Source organism: Cololabis saira, chromosome 20 (assembly GCF_033807715.1).
Source record: "Cololabis saira isolate AMF1-May2022 chromosome 20, fColSai1.1, whole genome shotgun sequence".
Lineage (NCBI taxonomy): Eukaryota > Metazoa > Chordata > Actinopteri > Beloniformes > Belonidae > Cololabis > Cololabis saira.
The window spans coordinates 24,798,868-24,822,777 of NC_084606.1; the positions used below are offsets into that span (position 1 = coordinate 24,798,868).

The 23,910-nt window shown below is 40.7% G+C and overlaps 1 protein-coding gene across 2 annotated transcripts in view; it reads left to right on the forward strand.

Annotated features, from left to right (window-relative positions):
• The window catches only part of nlgn2a (neuroligin 2a), a 289,734-nt gene that overhangs the window by 141,497 nt on the left and 124,327 nt on the right, over positions 1–23,910 (forward strand). The window contains exon 4 of one of the 2 annotated variants that reach the window (XM_061710704.1): positions 688–741. The exons of the other annotated variant lie outside the window; for it this stretch is intronic. Within the exon in view, the coding sequence (XP_061566688.1) occupies positions 688–741 (54 nt within the window). The remainder of the gene's footprint in view (positions 1–687; positions 742–23,910) is intronic. 2 annotated transcript variants of the gene reach the window in all.

The following is a 23,910-nucleotide window of genomic DNA, read 5'->3' on the forward strand; positions in this document are numbered from 1 at the left end:
CCGTACTTGATGTGGGAGATGTTTAACATGCTCTTCACCGTTCCAGGGTCATTGTCTCTCTGCAGCAGGTTGTCTTTGTGTCCACTGTGTCTTTTTAAAATAAAAACAAATTGTGCAACGACTCTTTAAAAGGTTCCTATCTCGACTGAAGTGTCAGTGTTTGAGTATCAGGACCCAAACTTGCTACTCTTCCACTTGTATCCTCCTTTTTTAAAAGCGTTCTTCAAACATATCTGTCCTCTTTTTGGGTCATGAGTTTGGAGTGAAGGGGTGTATTATTTTGGGTTGGGTTTTGCCCGCACGTCCCCGGGCCCGGGTCCAGCTGCTAGGGGTTTAGAGGAGGAGCGGTAGCAGAGGGGACGTAAACAATGGAAGACATTTTCTTCTGCAGGGGAAAAGAAGACAACCTCCACATCCACGGCAGTCTTCTTTGATCTTGTGTCTTTTCTTGTGATAAATTTGTGTCTGTGATGCTTTTTGTTTTTGTACTCTTTTTAGAGGAAAACACACACACACACACACACACACACACAATAAGCAAACATGAACTCTTGCCTATTTGTCTTTTTTGCTCTTGCTTCTTTTCTTTTTTTGATATTCTTTTTTTTTTTTGTTTTTGTTTTTTGCCAGTAATCTTTTTTGAATTTTCTCTTTTCTCTTTTTCCCCCCTTTTTTTCTTAACCCTAGGTCCGCTCACAAAAAAAACTGATGAATCTTCAATGAACAAGCCTCGAGACGAAGGTATTTTTGTTGCATGTTTTTCCTTTTTTCTTGTTTTGAAGTCTTTTTGGGGGATGTGTGCACATAAAGTACAGGAAAACACACACACCCACACATAAACATGCACACACTCACACCCACACAGACTCTCTCTCTCTCACACACACACACACACACACACACATGCTTACCAGTCAGGCATCTTTGGTGGGACTTTGAATACGGGATGCATACCAATGTGTTGCTGAAAGTATATGTGCTGACCAGTGCAATTAAAAGGTGTCTTCCTGAATACAAATGATTGGCCGAGCCTAACCTTGGATGAATGCGACCCGGAGAGCCATTATAAAGCCATCCACAGTGTTTTCCAGAGGTGTTCCAACACGATAAAGGAAGCACGGACACCGCCATCACGCCGTTCCCTTGAAAACACAGTGGTCTTCAGACGCTTCTCTCCTCCGGCCCACATGATTGTTGGGATTTTGAACATCGGAGCTGCGAGACGAGCTTCACAATGAGGCATTATGGTGGCGCCTCAACCTCTTGCTCAAGGATGAAATGGCTATTGAATAAGTAACCATGCAAATACTGCACGATACTTATTCCAAGGGGGATCAAATCAAATCAAGTAAGGGGGGGGTAAAGGTACATCTAAGGGCATTTGTGTGGAAGACATATAGCTAATCATCAGTATTAGAGTAAGGGCACCAAAACCCTGCCCTGCATTTAGTTCACCTCCCACTTTCAGCACCGACACTGTGGAGGCGATTGTATCTGCTCTTTCATCCACACACCCCCTCCTTCCTTGTTCTTTTTCACTTGCTTCTCGGAGAAAAAGATCACTGGCGATATTTTGATTCATATTTCTCTCTATGTTGTTTTGAGGGTTGTGTGGGTGAATCTTTTTCTTGCTCTTTGATTTGGGGGTTTTCTTTTTCTTCTTTTTTTCTTTTTTTTTTTTTACTTGGCAGTCGGACGAAGTTTGACACAAGAGGATTTTCTTGGCACTGAAACACACTGGCAAAGACACAACTTTTTGAACAGCCGCAGTCAGCAAACTATTTGCTCTATATGTCTTTTGTTCCTCATCATGCAGCACAGTTGGCCTCGTTTGACTGGGAACCTCCTATCCGGCCCCCTTTAGGCCACGTTCAGCAATATATCCCAGGTACAGGTGGAAGAGCCGTGGACTTGATGTCTGCACATGCTTAAGAGCAAATAAAACATACATGTAGAGAATAAAGGCAACCTCTTTCTGGTGGATATTACACTTCAAAAACAGCCACTTGAGAGTCCGAGTCTAGATCTAATATAGTTCCATAATCTAGTCAAATTATCTTACATTAAGTAAAAATATCTTTGCCAATGGGGTAACAAACGGTTTCTTGACAAACATTCTTAAAATTAGCAAAATAGTTCAGCCACTTCACAAAAAGTAGGACTAATTACTTTCTTAGAAATGAGCTTTTTCATTACTCCCATGGATGTTGGGTTTTTACAGTGAAGAACGGCATTCATGAAGAATTTGATATTAAAAGTCCTTCAGTTTATTTATTTGTTTAATTATTTTTGCATTCTTGCGCCAAAGAAACCTTCAAATGAAGTTAAGCACAGAAACACAAAAGAGATTTCGAATCGGCGGCTGGAAACCTTCGGCCCTGAATAAGTCGTGAGTGAACACGCTCATAGCTTACACATCCTCGATTTTGTGATTTATTCCATATATACTTGAATTGTTGCACCAAATAAAGTTTAATTTTAGTAACCACATATAAGAGGGATAAAATCATCAGCGGCCCCCTATGTATTCTCTAACCTGAGAGTCTGTCTCGTCTGTACTGCAGGACACCTTCAAATGTTGCAATCTTGTGATTATTGACCAGCTTTTGTTACTAACAGCTGCCAGTTCGTCCATTTTGTCCATTCCGCTTTTATTCTCTCAGCAGTATATCAATACTCTTTTCAAATATACTGGCTTTCAAGTGCTTTATTACAGGTGATGCAGAAAACCTACAGAAAAAAACATCTTTTTGTTGTCTCGAGAGGCGTCCTCGTCATGTTTAGATGGCTTTATTCGGCCGCAGCCTCTGCTTTCTGCTTAGAGATGTGAGAAAACAAAGGCCATTGAACCACAATGCTGTTCAGGATCGATGTCCAGAGATTGATAGCAGCTCGCTGCATCAGTGTGTGTGTGTGCAGTTAGAGACCAGCGTATTACAGACTTGCACGAGAGCTAAATCAGAGAAAGAGAAGGAGGACTGTGCTACCGAGCCTTGCTGGACGTCGGCTCTGATCAGAGACAAACCAGAAGCACCTGAGCCCCAACATGGAACATATTTCAGCCATGAACAACATCATATCTCCCCGACATGCTCACACACACGTGCACAAACTGGAACATCCTCGCAGACCTAGCCAAAGGAAATGTTCTTGCAAACCTAATTGAAAGGTACAGACGGAATTAAAATTTCATTGCATGCTGTTAAACAGTGCAGGCATTAGTTATTAAAACTCCCTTCACCCTCCATCAGATGAAATGCATGTTTCCAGTTCCTATCAGTTGAGTATAAATGGTGTATTGATACATAAGTTTAACTAAAAAACTATCTTACAAAAAAGCAATTAAAGAACCATTTCATTTATTTCACAGAAAAAGATGAAAGAAGAAGAGACAAAATGGAGAAATAACAAAAAAGCAGTGATTCCTCCATTTACTTTGATTTTTATTTTTTTTAGCACAAAAATAAAACTAAGATATTTCATGTCTTTTCTTGAGCTTGATTCAACCTATCATATATTAATTTCCTAAAAACTTGTATAAGATGGAAGACGCCGAGTGAGTATCCTATATCCTTATATTAAATGTTGATGAATGGCTGATGATGATATTGATTCAATCTTCTTTCAAATCCCTTGAATCATTTAATGGTATTATACATTTTAAAGGAAGAAATATAAAAATTCTGTCCAACGCTCATTTGAAGAACATAGTTTTTAAACATTTATAACTCATTTGTTAAAAACATGCAGCTGGTTCCTCTTAAAGATTCAACAAATACAACTTTTGTACCAAATCACCGATTTAATCCCCATTTTCATAACCTATTTGATATGACATCTTACCTCCTTACTAGCACTAAATTGCCCCTTTTTGTGCGATAGGTTGTAGACCTGAAATACGGAAGCTTTATATTAAAACCCCTATGTAGCAATACCACTTCTGACCACATGAGGGCAGACACATTAATGTTCCAGCCTGGTTTAAGGCACTAATGAGAGGAGCTCATATGTCAACAGTCGATCGCTACGCCCCCATGAGGTAAGAAGTGATATTGTTACAGAGCGGCTTCAAAGCTGTAGTTGGGAACTCTCCAATAATCCAGGTAGAAAATGTATAGCATCCAAGGCTCATGCCCCTCCCAACCTCTTTGTTGGACTTCAAAGCTGTGTCCCTCCCCGCTCTCTCTGCTGTCCAGATGAGCATGCATGCATCTGAGCTGTAGTGCGAGCACGAGTTAGTTACGTTACTTCAGAAACCCAAGGCGTCAGAGAACAGATACCTGATAATAATTCAATAATTTGACAAATGGATGTAAATCAGTTGGATAATAAAAATAAGTCCCGTATAACTGTGTCACATGCAGGCTTCCTCAAGCGGTGGCGCGTGGATGAGTACTTGAAGCGCAGGGCTAGTGGGGGTGGGGGGTTGTCTGGAGCGTGTGCGGAACTGTGATTGACGTTCTGTAAACACGCCCCCTGTCTCTGACTGGAGCAGATGCAGCGGGACTGGTTGAAACTTTGCTCTGCATTGTAAGCTGCAAGTGCCAAAGGAATCAATTTGGTTCTCAAATTAACTAATTTGTGTAATATTATCTGAAAATACTGGTAATTTCAGCAAATATAACAAAAATGCACTTACCAACTGCAACGTTAACACATATAATGAATCTGAAAAAAATATATTGGGTTCATACCATCAGCAAAGAAATAAAAGTGTCACAGAGAGATATTGCGTTTTCAAAATTACGCAATTCAATAATTAAAATAAAAATTTCAGACACAGGTGACCATTAAACAACCATCATATTAGATGTTTTACTCTTAAAATAGGGAAAGGGATTCGTTATAGCCTATTAAAAATGACTAATAGCTAAGCCTTCACTAGTAAACTACAATCGGTCAGCTGAGACACCCACACCTTTTGAGGTTAAGGATAAAACAGGGAAAACAAACATTAATTTTCTTATGAAAAGAATATAAATAATTCAACTGGGGATTAAATCAGTGAAATATTGTAGGTCAAAGCAATAAAACATCTGGATATACCACCGCAGTTCTGTTGACCAGCTTGATTTCTCATAATGTGTAATTGTTACTCCCCCAGGTTGCTGAGATTTGCTTGATTAGTATTGTTTGTCAATCCTAGCTCCTAATAAGGGCCACATGCACTTTGATGAGGAATGTCTGACTCCTTCATTCACCAGAAATATATATAATCTGCATGAAGTTCAGCTTTTATGCTAATTTCAGATACATTTTTCACTTGTTTTCCTGTAGTATAATCTTAACTTCTTATTGGCCCCAGTACTGAGGCAAATGACAAAGAGATCATTCAAGCCATTTTTAATCTCACAAAGCATGATGCAATGCTCACATGAAGCACAACAAACCAACAGGAATATGTTTAACTTTAGGCTGATAAAGGCTATTACCATCTTAACAAAACATAATTCCAATAAAGTGGTACGATTGTACAAAACCTGAACTTATTATGTGAACTCCAGCTAATATTTACTGAAAGGTTGCAATATAAATGTAAAAAATCGAATGAAATGTAATTACATAAGTAGCTTACTGGAGCCTATTTTTAGTCAGGACTTGCCTCAGTGGCAAGGCCCTGGGGTTGGATGAGATCCGCCCTGAGTACCTCAAGTCTCTGGATGTCGTAGGACTGTCTTGGATGACGCACCTCTGCGACATTGCATGGAGGAAGGGGATAGTGCCGCTGGTGGCGGGGTGGTGGTCCCTCTTTTTATAAAGGGGGACCGGAGAGTGTGTTCCAATTATAGGGAGATCACACTTCTCAGCCTCCTCGGGAAAGTCTACGCCAGGGTACTGGAGAGGAGAATACGGCCGATAGTCGAACCTCGGATCCAAGAGGAACAATGCGGTTTTCGTCCCGGTCGTGGAACACTGGACCAGCTCTATACCCTCCACAGGGTGCTTGAGGGTTCATGGGAATTTGCCCAACCAGTCTACAAGTGCTTTGTGGATCTGGAGAAAGCATTTGACCGTGTCCCTCATGCCATTCTTTGGGGGGATGCTCAGTGAGTATGGGTCCGGGGCCCTCTATTAAGGGCTGTCTGGTCTCTATATGATCGGAGCAGGAGTCTGGTTCGCATTGGCGGCAGTAGATCAGACTTGTTCCCGGTGCATGTACGACTTCGGCAGGGTTTCCCTTTTTTATGGACAGGATTTCTAGGCGTAGCCTAGAAATCATTAGGATTTCATCTCTGCTTTTTGCGGATGATGTTGTCCTGTTGGCTTCATCGAACTGGGACTTTCAGCATGTGCTGGGGCGGTTTGAGGCCGAGTGCGAAGCGGCTGGGATGAGAATCAGCTCCTTCAAATCCGAGGCCATGATTCTCCACCGGGAAAGGATGGCGTGCCCTCTCCGGATAGGTGGAGATGTCCTGCCTCAAGTGGAGAAGTTTAAATATCTAGGGGTCTTGTTCAGGAGTTAGGGAAAGATGGAGTGTGAGATTGACAGACAGATTGGTGCAGCGTCCGCTTCCCGGTGAAGAAAGAGCTGAGCCGAAAGGCGAAGCTCTCGATTTACCAGTCAATCTACACTCCCACCCTCACCTATGGTCATGAACTTTGGGTAATGACCAAAGCGATACAAGCGGCCGAGATGAGTTTGCTCCGCAGGGTGGCTGGAAGCTCCCTTAGAGATAGGGTGAAAAGCTCAGTCACTCAGGAGGAGCTCGGAGTCGAGCCGCTGCCCCTTTACATTGAGAGGAGTCAGCTGAGGTGGCTCGGGCATCTCTATCGGATGCCTCCTGGACGCCTCTCTAGGGAGGTGTTTCAGGATATGATGTGATGATATGATGTCCCACCGGGAGGAGACCCCGGGGAAGACCCAGGACACACCGGAGAGACTATGTTTGTCGACTGGCCTGGGAACGTATCGGACTCCCTCCCGGAAGAGCTGGAGGAAGTTTCTGAAGTAAGGGAAGTCTGGGCATCTTTTCTAAGACTGCTGCCCCTGCGACCCGGTAACGGATAAGCAGAAGAAGATGGATGGAACTGCTATTGCAAACATGGCAAGAACTTTCCTTCATCTCATGTATTGATATTAAATCAGTATTCATTGACCTCCTGATGGAAATATTGTTCTTCAGCTCCCAGATGTGCCACATCTGTCCCACTGATGTTTCTGAAATTCTACAGCAGGTTCATCAATAATTGATGGAAGCATGATTGATGATAATTCAACTGTCGGTCGAAAAGTCAAAAGGTTGAGTTGATAAATGCCAAAAATGTTCGTTACATCTAAGAAGTCATGGGGTTTTTATTGGTAGTTTTTTTACCTTCATCAAACCCTTTCAGATTAGACTTTATCTTATGAAGTGTATTAATATAAACACATTTAAGTGTTTCATCATTTTAGGCTGAAATACAAAGTTTTATGGAATGACAATTAAAATAGATGATTGAAGTGCAAATTAAAGGATAAACAGTGCTTAGCACAACTTAAACATCAGGGATTTATATATTGCCTACAACAATCACCTAATCTTCAACAATTCATGCTCTTTCTTGCATCTGGACTTTGGGCCTGTACCGTGAAGCAGATTCAGTGGCTAACCGTAGTTACGTCACGTTCAGCTTCTGGTGTCATTGTTGTATAGCCGGTCCACTTCTTACAGAGGGGAATCGCCATGGCGAATTATGGAAACTTGACCTGCTCTGTAAATATGTTCGAGATCAGAGATGGACACATAGGAAGGATACTGCCTTCTCAACAATCGTCTTTTCTTCAAAGATTTTAAAAGACATAAGTCCATGGACACTGAACATTAAAATATATTCTTCCCATTTTTGCGCTGGGTATCATGTTAGTGAGAATACAAATGCTGAAAGCCGTGGTTTTGAATTTGGAGGGTTTGTTAGCGGTAGGGGTTAGTTAGCGGTAGCTTAGCTCAGACCGTGTTCGGATCTCGAGATTTGGGTAGATCGCTGCTCGTGTTTTGGTCGGCTCCGTGTCGGTTTTGTGTTTCGTTTGCGGTTTTTGTTGCAGATTTCCAGTGCTTGACGTGTGCCTCTGTGTGTTCCTGCTTCCTGGATTGGCAGTGGATGTCCACAATATGGACCCCACAATATCCACAAAAAACACAGATGGACTCCTAAGTTAGCCAAAGGTTCTGGTATCAATGTCCAATTTATTTCAGTGACACCCAACCCATGTTTTGTGACAGTTTCCAAAGGCATACAGTATGTAGGGGCGTCGTGGTTCTTGAGCCCAGAATGTGTAATAGTTTGAGCCTTCATTATGAGATTATTCTGTGTTGAGCTGTTAGCCAGTGTATCCCTTACCCATTCAGACTTACTTCCACCTACACTTCATTGGTCTAAGAAGGACTTTAGTGGATAAACACACCAGAGGGATTTTTGCCCATTTTGCTGTTGCCATTTCAAATGACCACAACCAGTGTGTCTTTGCTCCATTGTCAAAGGAATCCTCGCGGACACCTTATGCATAGCACTAAAACATCATGGGCTTCAGCCGAACAGCAATAGTAGATGGTAAAGGCTTGGACTGTCCCTCAAACATGTACACTCATATTGTAGTGTTGGAACATTAATATATTATGCATTTGAGAAACCAAAAGCACCTGGAGAAAATGTCCACACTCCACATAGAAAGGCCAAAGGAAACCATCAGATTCTTATTTTATAATCTAAAAGTTGATGGGTTACACACATAACACAATTGGGGTCATTGGTTTATTTTCCTACCCCGATGCTGGGTGAAATATGCCCTGACCTCAAGGTTTTTTTTTAATGCAATGTGGTTGAAGTATGGATTTGGCCAGGCTGAAAGTGAACATGGACTATATATATATATATATATATATATATATATATATATATATATATATATATATATATATATATATATATATATATATATATATATATATATATATATATTAGGGGTGTCACGGTACACACAAGTCACGGTTCGGTACGTACCTCGGTACAGGGGTCACGGTTCGGTACGGGTTCGGTACGGGTTCGGTACAACGGGAAAAAAAAATACAAAAAGTCCCAAATGTATAAGATGAGTTTTTTCTTCCTTTATTTTGATCATAGCATTTGAAAGTTAAAGTTTGTTCAATTGGCTACAAAACTAAAAAGCATCTCTTATTAAAGTGTAAAATAAATAGAATAAAACATTTAACTTGTGCATTAGTGTTTTTAATTTTACCACGGACTGTTTTATGTGAGCGCGGATGGGACATTGTAACGAGGCTCGAGCACTTTTAATAAATACTTGAACCCGGGCTCCTCTACTGCTGCATATGGGCAGAGCCGTCTGGGGGCGGAGCATTCTCCATGGGCCTTATGATAGTCATTTTAACGATCAACAACATCATCCTACCCATCAAACTACATTTATTCTCACTTTTATTGAGCCAAGCCTATAGGCCTATGCTGCAGAAAGCAGAGTAAAGTCACAAACTTGTTCAGAAGAACACACACACACACACACACACACACACACACACACACACACACACACACACACACACACACACACACACACACACACACACAGGCCTGACAGCTGTCAATCACATGGCTCTGAAAACTCAGGTAGTCACGGACTGACTCAGTTCATTCTTTGATACAATTTAAATACAAAAAAAACATAACTGGTCTAAATGACACAATCTATTTAGATAGATATAGACACAGCGGTCTATAACATAATTTCTGAGCTCTATAACAGAGAATAGACTCGGCGGTCTCGTTCACAACAACACAAGCTCATTAAAATAGGCAGCTGGTCAAGAAACTGATAAATACATTATTTATGAAGGTTACACTCACTCACCAACGGTAGTTGACTCTTCCATAACCCAAAAAAATCCAGGTAACGTGGAAAACGGGGTAACATTCAAAACTTTGTACAAATTTAGTCCTCTTTTAAACTTTAGCGCTAATCTCCTTCACTGTGACTGTTAAGGCTGATTTATGGTACCGCGTTACACCAACGCAGCGCCTACGGCGAAGGTTGCGCGTCGCCGCATAACCTCGCCGTAGACTGCGCCGTACCCTACGGCGTATGCTCTGCGTCGATTTAACGCAGAACCATAAATCAGGCTTTACAGCCAATCCGCGTTGGCACACGGGCCTGATGCGTTCAGGACAGTTGTAAATTAAGAATTAAAACATTTTATCGTTATTATAGCCTACAATTTATGATGATATATGAATTGCACATATATTTATTGATATGCACAGACTAGCACACATTTAGGTCTGTAATGGAACGTGACTGTTGATATTTATAAGGGGGGAAAAAAACGATGATTGATTTTTTTTTTTTTTTTTTAACTCAGTCAGACGTATTCGCCGTATGACTGCGTGAACCGAACCGTGACCCCCGTACCGTGACGGGACGGGACGAATACAAATACCGTTACACCCCTAATATATATATATATATTAAATAATGAAATATGTAATGTATAAACTAGAATTACTGAATTCATTGATGGCTTCATTACATTAATAAATCTCGCCATAGTATGATTAAAAGAAAAATATAAATAGATAAAAAAATTATATAAAACAGAATAATAAATAGTTTTTTGCAAACACTATAGATTTCGTGTACATGCACATAAAAAATGAAAAAGATTATGATTAAACCTGAAAGCAGCGGTTACTAATATACATGTTTTGTTTATGAGTTTGTTTTTTTAAGTTAAAATAGCACAAACTGTATATTATGAATTAATGATAAAAGTGACTACTATTTGTGAGCAGGATGTCAAAAATTCGTACTAATTCGAGGCCCCGTTGATGTCCAGGCTTCTGGGACCTGGCGTTACACCTGCTGCTGGTGCTTCTTCTTTACAAATATCTTACAAATACAAAGTAAAAATAGAACTAATACAACTCAGAATGTCATGCATGGCAGCTTTTAGACTTACCAGTGGCTCTATACATCTATTTTAATTACCCCCCCCCCTTTTTTTTCCCCCACAAAAATAACAGCCACCAACTCACTTATGGAATGCAAAGCTAGCTAGTTAGCCAAGAAAATGCAAAAGAAAAAATATAAAAAGGAAGTGCACGACATTTTATGAAATTTAGTAGAGCGTATTAAATTGATCCACATCGTACTATTTACCTGCAATACATACCTGTACATTTTAAACAGTTTACAGTTTGTGCTACTTAGCTAACATGCAAATAAACGTGAGTTCATTAGAAAGCCAACTTTCATAAACATTTTTATTCACTTTGGTTTTATCAACTTTTCTATGGCATGGGTCCAGGTAGGTCTGATCACATTATTGATTAGTTAACAACAATCTAGTGAGCTGGGTCAAAATGTTTGATAAGTGTTTGGTCAAGGCAACAGAATTTATGACCCAACAGCAGGAACGCAGCATTTAAGTTATCAAAATAATCCAGCATGTCTTTAGCGTGTAGTGCTCACCGGCACCGCCCAGGCTGAGGTGGTCCCCGCCTCGGCTGGGCTCTGGATGAGCCACCTTTGCTGCCCACACCATTTGGGATCAACTTAAAAAGGGTCACGGTGCAGTCCAATCACTGATGCTGTTGTTTTTTCTGCCTGTTCCACCAAACTGTGCCAAGGCTAGGCCAACTCGGTTTCGACTCAGAGAGTTCCTCTCTGTACACTCAGTTAACGAGATAAGGACACTATTGACATCTGTAATGAAGACGGATGTAGTTAGAATCAATGTAAGTCAACTCTAATTAGTATCGATGGCTCATATGAGCAAAGCTAAAATAAGTAGCTTGTGGTAACCAAAGTTAAGTTGGGCATGCTTCATCTGAATGCCACATTTGTTTTTTAAGCCAATTTTTTGGATTAACCATGGGAGGTTTGTGCCGACACATTGACTCCCTTAATAAACAGGCTGGAAACCCCTCTGCAGAAACCAGTGGGTGACATCACAGCATGCTCACCCAGAGTCCACCCCATCTGGCCCTGGACCAAAGGCGAGGTTCAACTCCCGACATGTCACCAGTTGATCACTATAGTCATAAAAATCTGTTTTGATTAGTCACAGATTCTCCCACAGGACAGTCTCGCATTGAAGTACTCACTTTGAATATGTCTCAGCATCAGTATTACACAACACTGCATGGATAAGGACGAGTGGCGAGCCATTAAACTGATTGCTTCTACTCCCTCCGTGGCTCCAGTCGCTGCACATGATGCCTCCAATTATCACAGATAAACAATAACAGATGACAATGAAACAACAATGGCCAGGATAATGCGTTCAAAGCGTATGCCTCCACTTTTAAACAGAATATTTAAAACGGCACAGAGTATTCAAAATTAATACAGCATAAATGCTTGTAAAACTTAATGTGTAAAATGTATTGTCCCTGACGGCCGCTGAATGCTCAGAGCACAACAATAGCTCAGCATTACTCCGCTGATAATCGGCGTGTTACGGGCAGGGGCTCTGCAGAAAAAGCTGTTCTCTGCCAGATGCATGACTGAGCACAGTTTACAGAAACAGCTCAGAATTAATGTCTCTAAACCAAATCCGTCGCAGGCAGTAATAGCTGAAAATGACTTGGATGTCGTTCATTATTCACATTAAGTTTGTATATTATTGGATGTCATTTGGCTGCTGTTGGTTTAGATCTACAAGTTCATTTCAGACAGTTTGGGAGAGTTTGATATTCACGTAGGTGCTATAAGGTTTTAGGAGGACAGAGAGAAGGCAGAGAGATTAAAATTGCACTTATGGCTTAAGATACATCATTTTCTGGGCCGATTGCAGTTTCTGAAATGTCAGCCCTGCCTGTCTCTTCCAGGAAGTGTCATCAAATACCCACAATCTGTTGTTTTTTGTTGTTGTTGTAATTCTCAGCCAGTTCTCACTCTGTCACACTTTCTGTCAAATACTTAAACCAAAACTAAAGTTACTGTACTTTTAAAAAACAAAAACAGTCACATCAGATAATGAATGCTGAGCATCAGACTTGATGTGGACATGGAGCTTTCTCCAGTGGTCCAAATGTCGGTCGTCAGACTGATTGCTGCATCGGTGCTGCTTTTTTAGTAAATCCACAATATATTTACTGGGAGACGAAATCAGATTTTTCAGTGCCTGATTGGGCAGTCACCGCTTAGAGAGGTTGAAAAACGCCTCAGCGACGGCATTAATCATGCTGTTTCAATGGCCAAGATAGAAGAGATTTGGGAGGTTTTTCATTGTCTGTGCGAGACAGAAACAACCCTTTTTTTCCTCGACTGTTTTGGTCTGCTTTAGTGTGTTTTTCCCTCTATTTCCTCCTTCTTCCACCTCTGCCTGCCCTTCTGTTTCATGTGGTGTTATGGTGTTATTACTCTGCTAACAGATGCTGGCCTTTGGGCGATGCACCATCCCTGCATTCATTCGAAAACCCATCTTATGACTTGTGCACAGGGTTTTATTTTGGTAAAAACAAAATAAATAAATAAAAAAAGGTTTGCACCTTTTAATATTTCATAGACCTGTAATTTTCAGCATCTGGAAAAGTCTTCTCCTGAGTTTTTGCCAGAGACACACATTCTTGCAATCGAATCTACAAAATGTGAAAGGCAAAATAACAAGAGAAGCGTGGGGAAATGCTGTGGAAAATACACAGGCTGGCATCCATTATGTTTATTTCACCATTTTTGCATCATTATATGCAAAGTACAAATTAGTTTATAAGAGGATTTTGAATAAAATGAGGTGGCACGGCAACCAGATTGAGCGGTCCTATGTATTAAAAATTGATGAAAGACAGACTGAAGAGAAAAACAAATGACGGGGCAGAGAGATGAAGAGCAGAGCAGAACTCCCTGAGAAAACTGCACGGTCGGATGCAGTAAACTAAACCTTGTTGAGGGATAAAGTGGCGCAAAAGGAGCCCCAACACGGAACCAAATGGAATCTTATGGAAAAGGATCAACAGTGCTGTCAAGGCGACTTTACTTCAACATTACTACACAGACTCAATGTCTCTTTCTGTCACTCCGTTTCTTCATGGGCCTGTCAGTGATTCGCTGCTGAAGCTCCCTGCATCTATAGTACCTTGGTGCTCGGCCCACATCATGTCATGGCTGTGTCAATATCGTGTCAAATACACCTACTCTCCCGCGAGCCGACAAATAGTATTTTACTGAGCCTCAACCCTTTTAAAAAGGGAAGGACAGTGAAGACGGTGAAAAGGAAAGAGGCAGAGGAAAAATAAAGACAAAGAATAAAAGGACTGAAAGGTACCAAAAGGTAAAGTGGCACCAGTGAGAAAGAAAGAAACTGAGGAGGGGGGGTTTCTTGGCACCATGCAGCTTGTCAGCTAAATTAGTGCTTGGGAAGCACTTGGCTGTGCTTATTGCCATGAGTAATGGCTATAAGGGACTGAGGGACACAACAGTGAAGGCTGTCTCTTCCACTGCTGGACCTCAGTGAATGTCCCAGCGCTCGGCTCTGAGCAAGCCAACAGCTACTGTGGATCTATTTAATCCAAATCAATAAACTTAAAAGTGCTCACTGAAACAAATCAAGTTTGGAATTGTCAAATTGTGCTGCAGAGAGGACCTCCCAGCAGGCCCAAATGAGATCAGCGGTATCAGTGGAGCATTGCAGAATTATATACTAGTCGCAGAGTTGGATGAAATTATGCACTTTCAAGAAAAAAAGCCATTTGAGATAGAAGAGGGAGAAAGAGAGTTGCGCCGTAATACAATGCTACCCACCTAAATATATTTATTTCTCTGCTCTTCTTATTCCCATAAGGCTGAATACATCAGAAATAGATTCAAAAATCGTGGAAAGAGAGGGAGCATTAATGTTGGAGGCTGAAAGTCACAGCAAGCTTTGTGAGTCACTTCTGAGAAGCGTCTCTTGGGAAACTGGAAGTTATGGTCTGCACAACGGTGAAAGATGAATTTTTATCACTATGAAGATTCAGGTGACTTAAAGGGGACATTTTGTGGAGAAAAAAATATTTATTTTAATAATGAAGCATATATTTGGGTGTTGGAAGTAGTTACTGAATCAAAAACTGAGGTAACACAAATCAGGGTTCAGGGTTGTTTTTTTTAGGATTGGCTAAATATTGTGACAACACAAGCCCAGACCAGAGTAATGTTTTCCATTTTTATCTGCACCCAGCTTCATATCACGCTGCATTTGCTGCACAAAGCTTGATCACGGATCTCAGAGAGACACTCTGGAGTGACCGACTTCCCCCTCTAAAACTGGACGGAGGGAGAGAGACTGTATCCCAGTGGTACATATAAAATACATAAACAGCAAGGAGCACCACTGGTACAAAAATCCTTTCACATACAGAGACACAAAAAGGGTTTTATCTCGGTTGTAGTGCTGCCGAAATCCTTGGCAACCAAAATTGTATTTGCAAATTAAATTGAATTATTTACTCAGTAATGATGATAATATCAACTTATTTTACTTTCTGTTGAGTTAATTAAAAAGTTATCATTCAAAATTAAACTATTCGGTTTTCATGTTTGTTGTTTTCAAAGATGGTATTAATGATAACAGTAAAACATTTAATTCAAATAATTCCTGTGCTGTAATCTATTGTTTAGCTAAATATTTGTGAGATTCTGAGAGAGTAACATCGCAGACAGTGACAGTGAGATTAAGGTGTATTATTCTTTGTTCTTTTTTTGGGTAATGGATTCGGACTCACCAGCCCAGTGACGTTGCGATGCGTAATGACGGGTCACGTTTTGACGGGTCACGTTTTGACAAAAGCCATGCGACTTCAACCGTGTTCTTTTACATCTCTTATCCAAACGATCTAGTGTTCAATGTCTTACAGAGTTTTTTGCAGTGATTGAATGCGGATCTGAAATTGAATCTGAACATTTCTGAGTAACGTTACTTTACAAATCAGCAGGGAGGACAGGAAGTCGTGTGTGTAAACCATCGTTCAACAACACCATCGCTGTAGTACCTCATGTATATTCAGATAATAAAAAATACTGTGTCCGTGGTGATTCTTTAGGATGATTATTTAGTGACTGTTAGAGGTTCTGCTGTGTAAAGAAGATGTAACAATGCACAAACAAACAATCAGAATCAGCTTTATTGGCCAAGTTTGAACATGCCAGACAGGGAATTTGACTCTGGGTATTAACAAAGACAGTGTATGATATAAGACATGACTTTTGCTGTTTTAGCTGACATTAACTTTATACACTGATCACATTAAATTCATTCAATACTCAAAACACACAACACATCAAAACACACAACCAAGACAATATCACCTGTGGAAGTGACAGACTCTAAACAATCACGTGCTTCGGAGCCAGGTTTGAAGGTAGGGGTCGTACCCCTTACTCTTTGGTTTTCAAAATCAAACTGCTGCATTAGTCCAACTGAAGATACGGTCTAATGGGCCTTTCATGCCCAAGGTTTAAAAGGATACGGACACAGACGGAGTCTTCTGTCCATTCTTTCAAATTAATTATTCTGTCTTTTTGAACGTTATCTAGTTACTTACAATTATGGATGAGGCAGAGTAAAACCAAATAACACGGGGGCGGTATTAAGTCGATCATTTAACTTAACACAAGAAAACAATAAAGGAAATTGGCAGGCATCCTAGAGTGGTCAATTTTGCGCCTGGGTAAAATTGAGGAGAAAAATTATCTGTTCTGAAGTGTCATTCAGGGAAAAACATACACATGTTCAAACTGATCAGAGCTGGAGGTCTGTGTAGCTCGCCGTCCCCCACTTGCTGCTAAATCAAAGATTTTACGCAATATTATATTTTACACCAATTCAGTGTGCCTTGGTTTATGAAAGTTGATCAATTTGGTGTAATTGTGGAGTTTTTGTAGGTTTGGGGCTTTAATGCATCAGTGAATGATTTGACTCTGGTTATCGGCAGACGGCAAATCCCTCCGTATTTCCCAGGGTTCATAGACCTGGCTGACCTGTGGGAATGTGTTTAACGCCAACCTGAAAAGAAAACCTTTTAAGCATCTCCAAATGGAAAACAAAGACACTATTAATGGTACGCCTCGTGAGCTCACATCAGCAGTGTTTATGTATTTTATCACACTGATGGAAAGAAAAAGTTCAGCATTACTGGCAAAAGTCATGCCACCAAATAAAACAAATATTATATAAACTATATTTATAGTTGTTTTTCAGTGACTGTCATGGTTGCAATCCATGAACCTGGAGGTCTAAAATTGTAGTTACTCAAACTAAATATCAAGTAGCGCAGCATCCGTTTTAGGTTTTAGGATGGTGTTTTCAGGTGCAGCTGGTGGAAACATTCTCAGCAAGTACAATTGTTTCCTACTTGTGGAATCATAACTATAAAAATTAAATGTGATCCTGCCTCGTTACAGTAGACGATAATGATCCAAGGGAACCTTAAGGGGAAAATGATTCAAACATGAATTTATATAGCAAGAATTTGACCTTCAGCAGTGTTTCTTTTCTTTGGGTTAGTTGCATAAATAAACACAGTGAATCCATCTTGGAAAAGCAGTTGGAACAGAAGGCGTCAAAGCTTTGCAGCAGATAATTTACACCACCACCATCAGATTAACTGCCAGACCAGACAAATACGTGGCTGACGGTAGACCACACACCCACCGGGGCAACATGGAGCAGGCACGTAACGCTGTTTGATTAGAGCTGAACGGCTGCGCTAACGCTTTTGTGTCAACGCTCACACATGTAGCCTGTGGTGAAATGCAGCCGGCCTCCTGGCAGATCTCTGTGATCACAGCTCATACTGCAGGAAGCACACGCTCACACAGAGCAGCCAAGATGAATCGATGTGCACACATATGCAGGTCTGCTGATACTATGAGCCATGTTGCTTCGTTAGGTTGCAAAACTTCCACTCTAATTTTACCGAGCAATGCTCTTCCAGGGTATGTCGTCTGGTCTCTCTCTTTCGCTTTGGTCACTTAAGTGTTTTCATCTGGATGGTACTGTAACTGTCAGGGGAGCGTTCCAATTAGGGGAGCAGTGTTATGTATGAGGTGGCGAGTGGTGGGTAGTGACAGAGCTGACAGCTTTACTTAATGGGAACATCGGTTTCTGAACAAAGACAGTCGTCGAGATTCTCTGCACCCAATTTATTGTTTCTCTGCTACTCCTGCTAGAACTCACAAATATAATAAGAATACATCCACCCTAGTTTGAAAAGAAAGTTCAAGGACTGTCATTCTGTATGGCTAGAATTTGTGAGATGGCAACACAATCTGTTGGCGTTTGCTTTTTGAGATTATGGTACACTGTGACCCATGAGTATAATAATGTGTCTGCACTAACTATGTTTATCGACTTAACAATACATGTCTAACTGCTAACACTAAGGGCAGATGAGTGTGGTGGCGATGCTTGTTAGGTGTCTGACACTTTGGGTTGTCTGTTGCTGACGTCACGCCGGTAAATAAATCAAAATTTCTGCCTCTAAGTACATAAGAAAGCCGGATGTTTGACAGGATTAACCCGGTTTTGACACAGTATTTCTGCAATATTGGATGCCGATTTAGCTACAATAGTGGTGTGCTATGCATCGCTTTTGGCTGTATTTGACACGCGTCAAATCACTGCCATGTCAATCTACCGAGGGGAGGTGAGACATAGCCAAGATCTAGTAGCTCACTGGGTACTGAATGGCAGTGCCTTATGTTGACATTGAAAGAAGCAACGACATTAACCATAACATAAAAGCTTACCAGTAACAATTTACCAATGTGTGCTGGTTCCCCATCACCGCAATTTGTTGGTGCCCTGATGTTGCAAGAGGCACCAAAACTATAAAGATATGGCATGCTAAGATAACTTTGAATCAACATTGAATAAACCATGTAGAGATGGTTTAGCAGACATAGAGGATGACTATAGTACTTATGGCAACAGGAGTGCAAGTTTGGTAAGTGCTGAGTCATTTACTAGACAATGAGCTGGTGGGTCCTGGCCCCAACATTCGTCAATGTGTCCCACTTCCCCCACCTAGAGTCTCAGGCAAGTCTGTTTTCAGACCTGAATGTGCATGTTTAACTGGGGTCTTCTTGTGCAGTGTCATGCTTCAAGTTTGTAATCATTGTGTAAAGACGTGTAAAACCAGAACAAAACGTTTAACAAGAGTGTTTGGAGATGGTTAATGAACATGCCATAAAGCAGCAGCTCATGTAGTGGTGACATATTACATGGAGATATATAAGCTACATCTGTATGTTTATTGGGGGGAAACCTGGCTGAAAAAGTGTTGTTGTCCAGTTTTTGAGCAATTTATGTAACACAACTGCAACAATTGTGTATTGGACTTATAAAGAATAAAAAGTATATACAGCAGAAAAAATAAAATAAAATTAAAGCTGCAAGCAGCGATGAACGGGCCCTCGCGCGTGCAATTTTCACCAATAAAAGTCAAGGACTCAAAACTAAGTCCGATGACACTACCCATGACTCTTCATGTCAAACCATTCAAAAGTTATGGCAGAAAATAGCAACTATCAAATATCGACCAATCAGATGAAGGGGGGGCGCGCTTTTTGGCGTCTATCGTCCCCACGGTAACGCTTTTGACTGAGAAAAGTCATGCCCATCGTTGCAGGATCGAGACGCACATTTTGATGTATAACACACCTGGGTGCACGTTATGGTTCGGGCGAAGAAGCGGCTGAAGAAATGGCATAAATTGCGCCAAAATTACACGATTAATTCAAAGTGGCCGACTTCCTGTTCGGTTTCGGCCATGGCGCCAAGAGACTTTTCTTTAAGTTGCGACATGATACGGGTGTGTACCGATTTTTGTGCATGTACGTCAAACCGTATTGTGGGGCTTGAGGCACGAAGTTTTCTAGGGGGCGCTGTTGAGCCATTAAGGCCACGCCCATTAATGCAAACCATTAAATATCACATTTTTCGCCAGGCCTGGTTTGTGTGCAAAATTTGGTGACTTTTGGGCACGTTTAGGGGGGAAAAAAGACCCTCATTTCATCGGAAAAATAACGAGAACAATTCATACAGATACAATAGGGCTTCGCACTGTCAGTGCCCTCGAGCCCTAAAAATGCAGGCAGAAAATTCTATTTTTTTAAATGTATTTATTTATTTTTGGCTCATGAATACACAGTTTTACTTAGTTTTGAATCAAAACCACTCTATGTACCTATAGTTCTTCCGACCACATGGGGGCGTATAGATCTGCTGTGTAAACAAAACAGTTATGAACATTATTGTGTTCATGAGTGGCGATGATCCGGCACCTTGTAATACCACTTCTTCCCTCTAGTGGTGCACTTTGTCGAGTCTTGTATCAATTTTCTCATAATATGCTGCCCCCATCTGGTCAGAAGTGGTTTTGTGACATTGAGTGGCTTCAAAGGAAAAAAAAGTCATGTGAAAATACTGAGATGCTGATATAGCAAATGAAAGAAATATTTCCAACAGTCAGATATTTACTTACAGAGTTCAGTTCATACAGACTTCTACTGTATAAACATGGATTTTGAACATTTCCTGTTTTAATAATACAAAAGACATCACTACTTTTTACAACAATGACTAGTTTTATCCAGAATGAAAAGATACATAAATGTTTCAGTGTGGATTTCCAGCAGTGAAGCATGGCGTCTTTTTTAATGTAGATGTTTGTGTGTGGATGTAATGTGGGTGTGCATTTTTTATTTTATTTTTTCATGTCATGTGTTGGTCGGAATATGTCTCTGTGGACGGGGCAGCCGAGGCAGCCTCTGCATCCGAGTCAATAAGGTCTGACAGAAACACACACTCATACTCATTCAGTCTCAATTAGGCCCCGGATGCCCCGTGAAACCTGGGCTGGAGCAGCAGCCCCAGTAATGGCCAGATCGTTACAAAAGGGAGGAAAGTGGGAAGGGTCGAAAGGCCTGGAGAGAGAGAACGAGAGGGAGGGAGGTGGACCGGAGATAATGAGAGGTTGAATGAGGATAGAAAAGCAGCAAGACAAGGAGAAGCACTGGGGCATGTTTGATTACATTTTATTTATAGACATACGCCACGCACGAATAAAAACCCAGAAATACATTTGCATTTTTACGAGCCAGCTCTTCTCAGAGCCTTCTCTTCATTTATATCCCTTACAGTAGAAGCCAATGATAATATTAGTAGCCAACAGGAGTGCAAGTTTGGTTGGCTTTTTTTGTTTTCTGGGTATTTCAGCATGCAAGTTAAAGTTTCAGATTCGTGGTCTTTTTTCAGGAGCTTACCAGCATCGAAGGACAAATAGTAATTTTCCAAAAACTTATATGTAACCATCTGATCATTAAAGCCTAAAATAAAGTGAATTTGTTCAGTTCTGACTGAGGTTTAACTTGCAGTCCTCAGTCCAGCAGACGTAGCCGTGGTGAGCATATCTTTCTCTTGCAGAGTTGTTTTTGGTATTATGGCCGACCATAATGGCTTCCAGGCAGAGTTTGACCATCACACACTGCATGTCTCTGGTTCCAAAATGACATTTTCCATTTCAACATTCATTGTTTAAAAGCAGCCCTGTAACAAACTGTCAACCTGTCCAGGCTGTAGGCTGAACCCGTCACCAGCTTTCAGGGGGTTGCACTGACGTTGCTCTAGAAAGTAAATGAAATAAAATTGGAGCTCTTGTTTTGTTTGTCTGGCAAAAGCTTGGGTTTGATTTGAAACCCCCCCAAAACAAATAGAAGCCAGAAATACGGAGAGACAGAAAATCTGCCAGTTTTTTCATGCTCTATTCAACAAATGATGTGTACAACAGGTTAAAAAACAGGGTGTACACAATACAAGGAGAGATATGCTGCAAAAACAGTTAGAAATTGAAAGGTCCTGCAGATCAAACTTAACCATCAGCTAAGTCGATGATGTTAGTTTATGCTGGGGTCCCTGAAACCGTCTTGGGATGCTTTTGTGTTCAGGCTACAAAGACGATGTAAACACAACGGTCTTCAAGTAAATACTGAGCGATCAGATGTGTAACTGTCTTGAAATGTGCTCAGACCTTTGTTGGTGTTGGCCACCTGCGATCTGATGTCTTGGACGCATTTTGTTGCAAGATCTGAGCACGGTCTCTGATAACCGCTTTGATTTAAAGTATATGTGAAGGTTCTGCGCAACGATGCGACTGACTGCTGTTGCACTGCCAGCAGCGGTGCTTGTAAACGGGTGGACTGGTACCTATATTTCAGTTACTGCTGTCAGAATAAAAAGACAGGAATGCTATCTAATGAACTTGGGGGGCCGTGGTGGATGGCAGTTCCTGTTCGGCATGACTTGTTTTTAGCACTCGCTTTTGAGTGGACTGTGCTAGCAGCAGTGGGATTGAGAGTGAGCTGTGACTGTGAGGGCTGGTGAAAATGGAGCCAACACAGATATATTTATCAACACTTGCTCTATCACTTTTAGAATGTCCATGTGGGGTCCTTAACAGTTGTCAGGACAAAGATTTGCATGTTCAACTATGTGTCATATTTCTGTTTTTGCCATCCAAAGCACCAGCCAGTCAATTCTAGGGACGGTTGTCCCTCTACAAGGGTTCTCAAAACTCATATATTTTACTTCGTCTTTACTCGTCTTTAATATCATTTCTAGTCACAATATAGTTGGTAGGGCTGGGCGATTTTGGACAAAAATAAAATCCCGATTTTTTTCTCTGAAAACCCGATTTTCGATTTTGATTTCGATTTTTTTGGTAAAACTACAAAAGACAATGGAATAAATTGTTTCAAATATTTTATCTTTATTTTTAAAGAAAAATAGCAAACAAATTTCCCTATTGGGAATTAAGTGCAATTGAAAGATACTGTAAATCCTCCTTGAGTTTAGTAAAGTGACAACATTTACAATTTTCTTGACCAAACAAAGATGACTAGACGAGCTCTGTCTGTAATGCAGCCAGCTGCAAAAAAGGAAAATCGATTTTCCGATTTTCCTTTTTTTAACATCGATTGTGATTAATAAATCTGATTTAGATTTAAAATCGATTAATCGCACAGCCCTAATAGTTGGGTTAGTTCCTGTTTCATTTTGAAAGTCTGTCCTTAGTCCGTATTTACCTGCTTGACTTCCCTGGCTAATAGTGAAAACTTGTTTTTTGTTTTTTCAGTTTCCTCCAGGTTCTTTCAAACAAGAAAATCAAGGAGATTATGGAAATTACTATACCCTCATATAATTGGCATTTTAATGACAATCTTTTAAATTCGGCCGGCCTAACCCTCTACCACTGAAGCGATGATTTGGATACCTTTTTAACAATATGAAAAGAGTTTTAGTGATGCATTTGTACCTAGAATATGACGGTTTCTTCTTCTAGGAGTTAAACCTTCAGCAACAGGAAAATTGCTTTCACACCTATCCATTTTAAGTCTGAACTGCAAAACAAAAACTCTTGATATGGGGTTAATCAGTAACCGTTCGGCAATCGCCAACTGGCACTGGGTCCTTACAGGTGAACGAGTAAACGGTGCATGCCGTCACACTAACTCTTCCTCTTACATGTCTGATTCCGGATAGATGTCTCGCATCCTAAATATCTGCAGCGATCGATTACTGCTCATCCAAGATGTAGCCAACGAGAGAGCAAGGCATGTCACCGTGCCGAAGGGAAACCTGTGAAGTAAGGTGGAGGTGAAAAGGCAGTACCATTTATTTCTTCACCTGGTTTACTTTCAGATTTTTGGTGCTGAGCAAAGAGTGATACGTGAATAGTTTTTATTTTGATGTCTTTTAATCGAAAAAGAAACTAAAGCATCAAAAAGGATTTTTAGGAAATGAGGACATTGGATCCCAATTTAGACCCTTATCATCTGAATCTTAATTCAGATGAGTTACGTGCTTTAGTCTGAATTTTTGAAGTTACATGAACATATGTACAGTACGTGTTTGTTGAGCTTGGAAAAAGAAAGAGAAC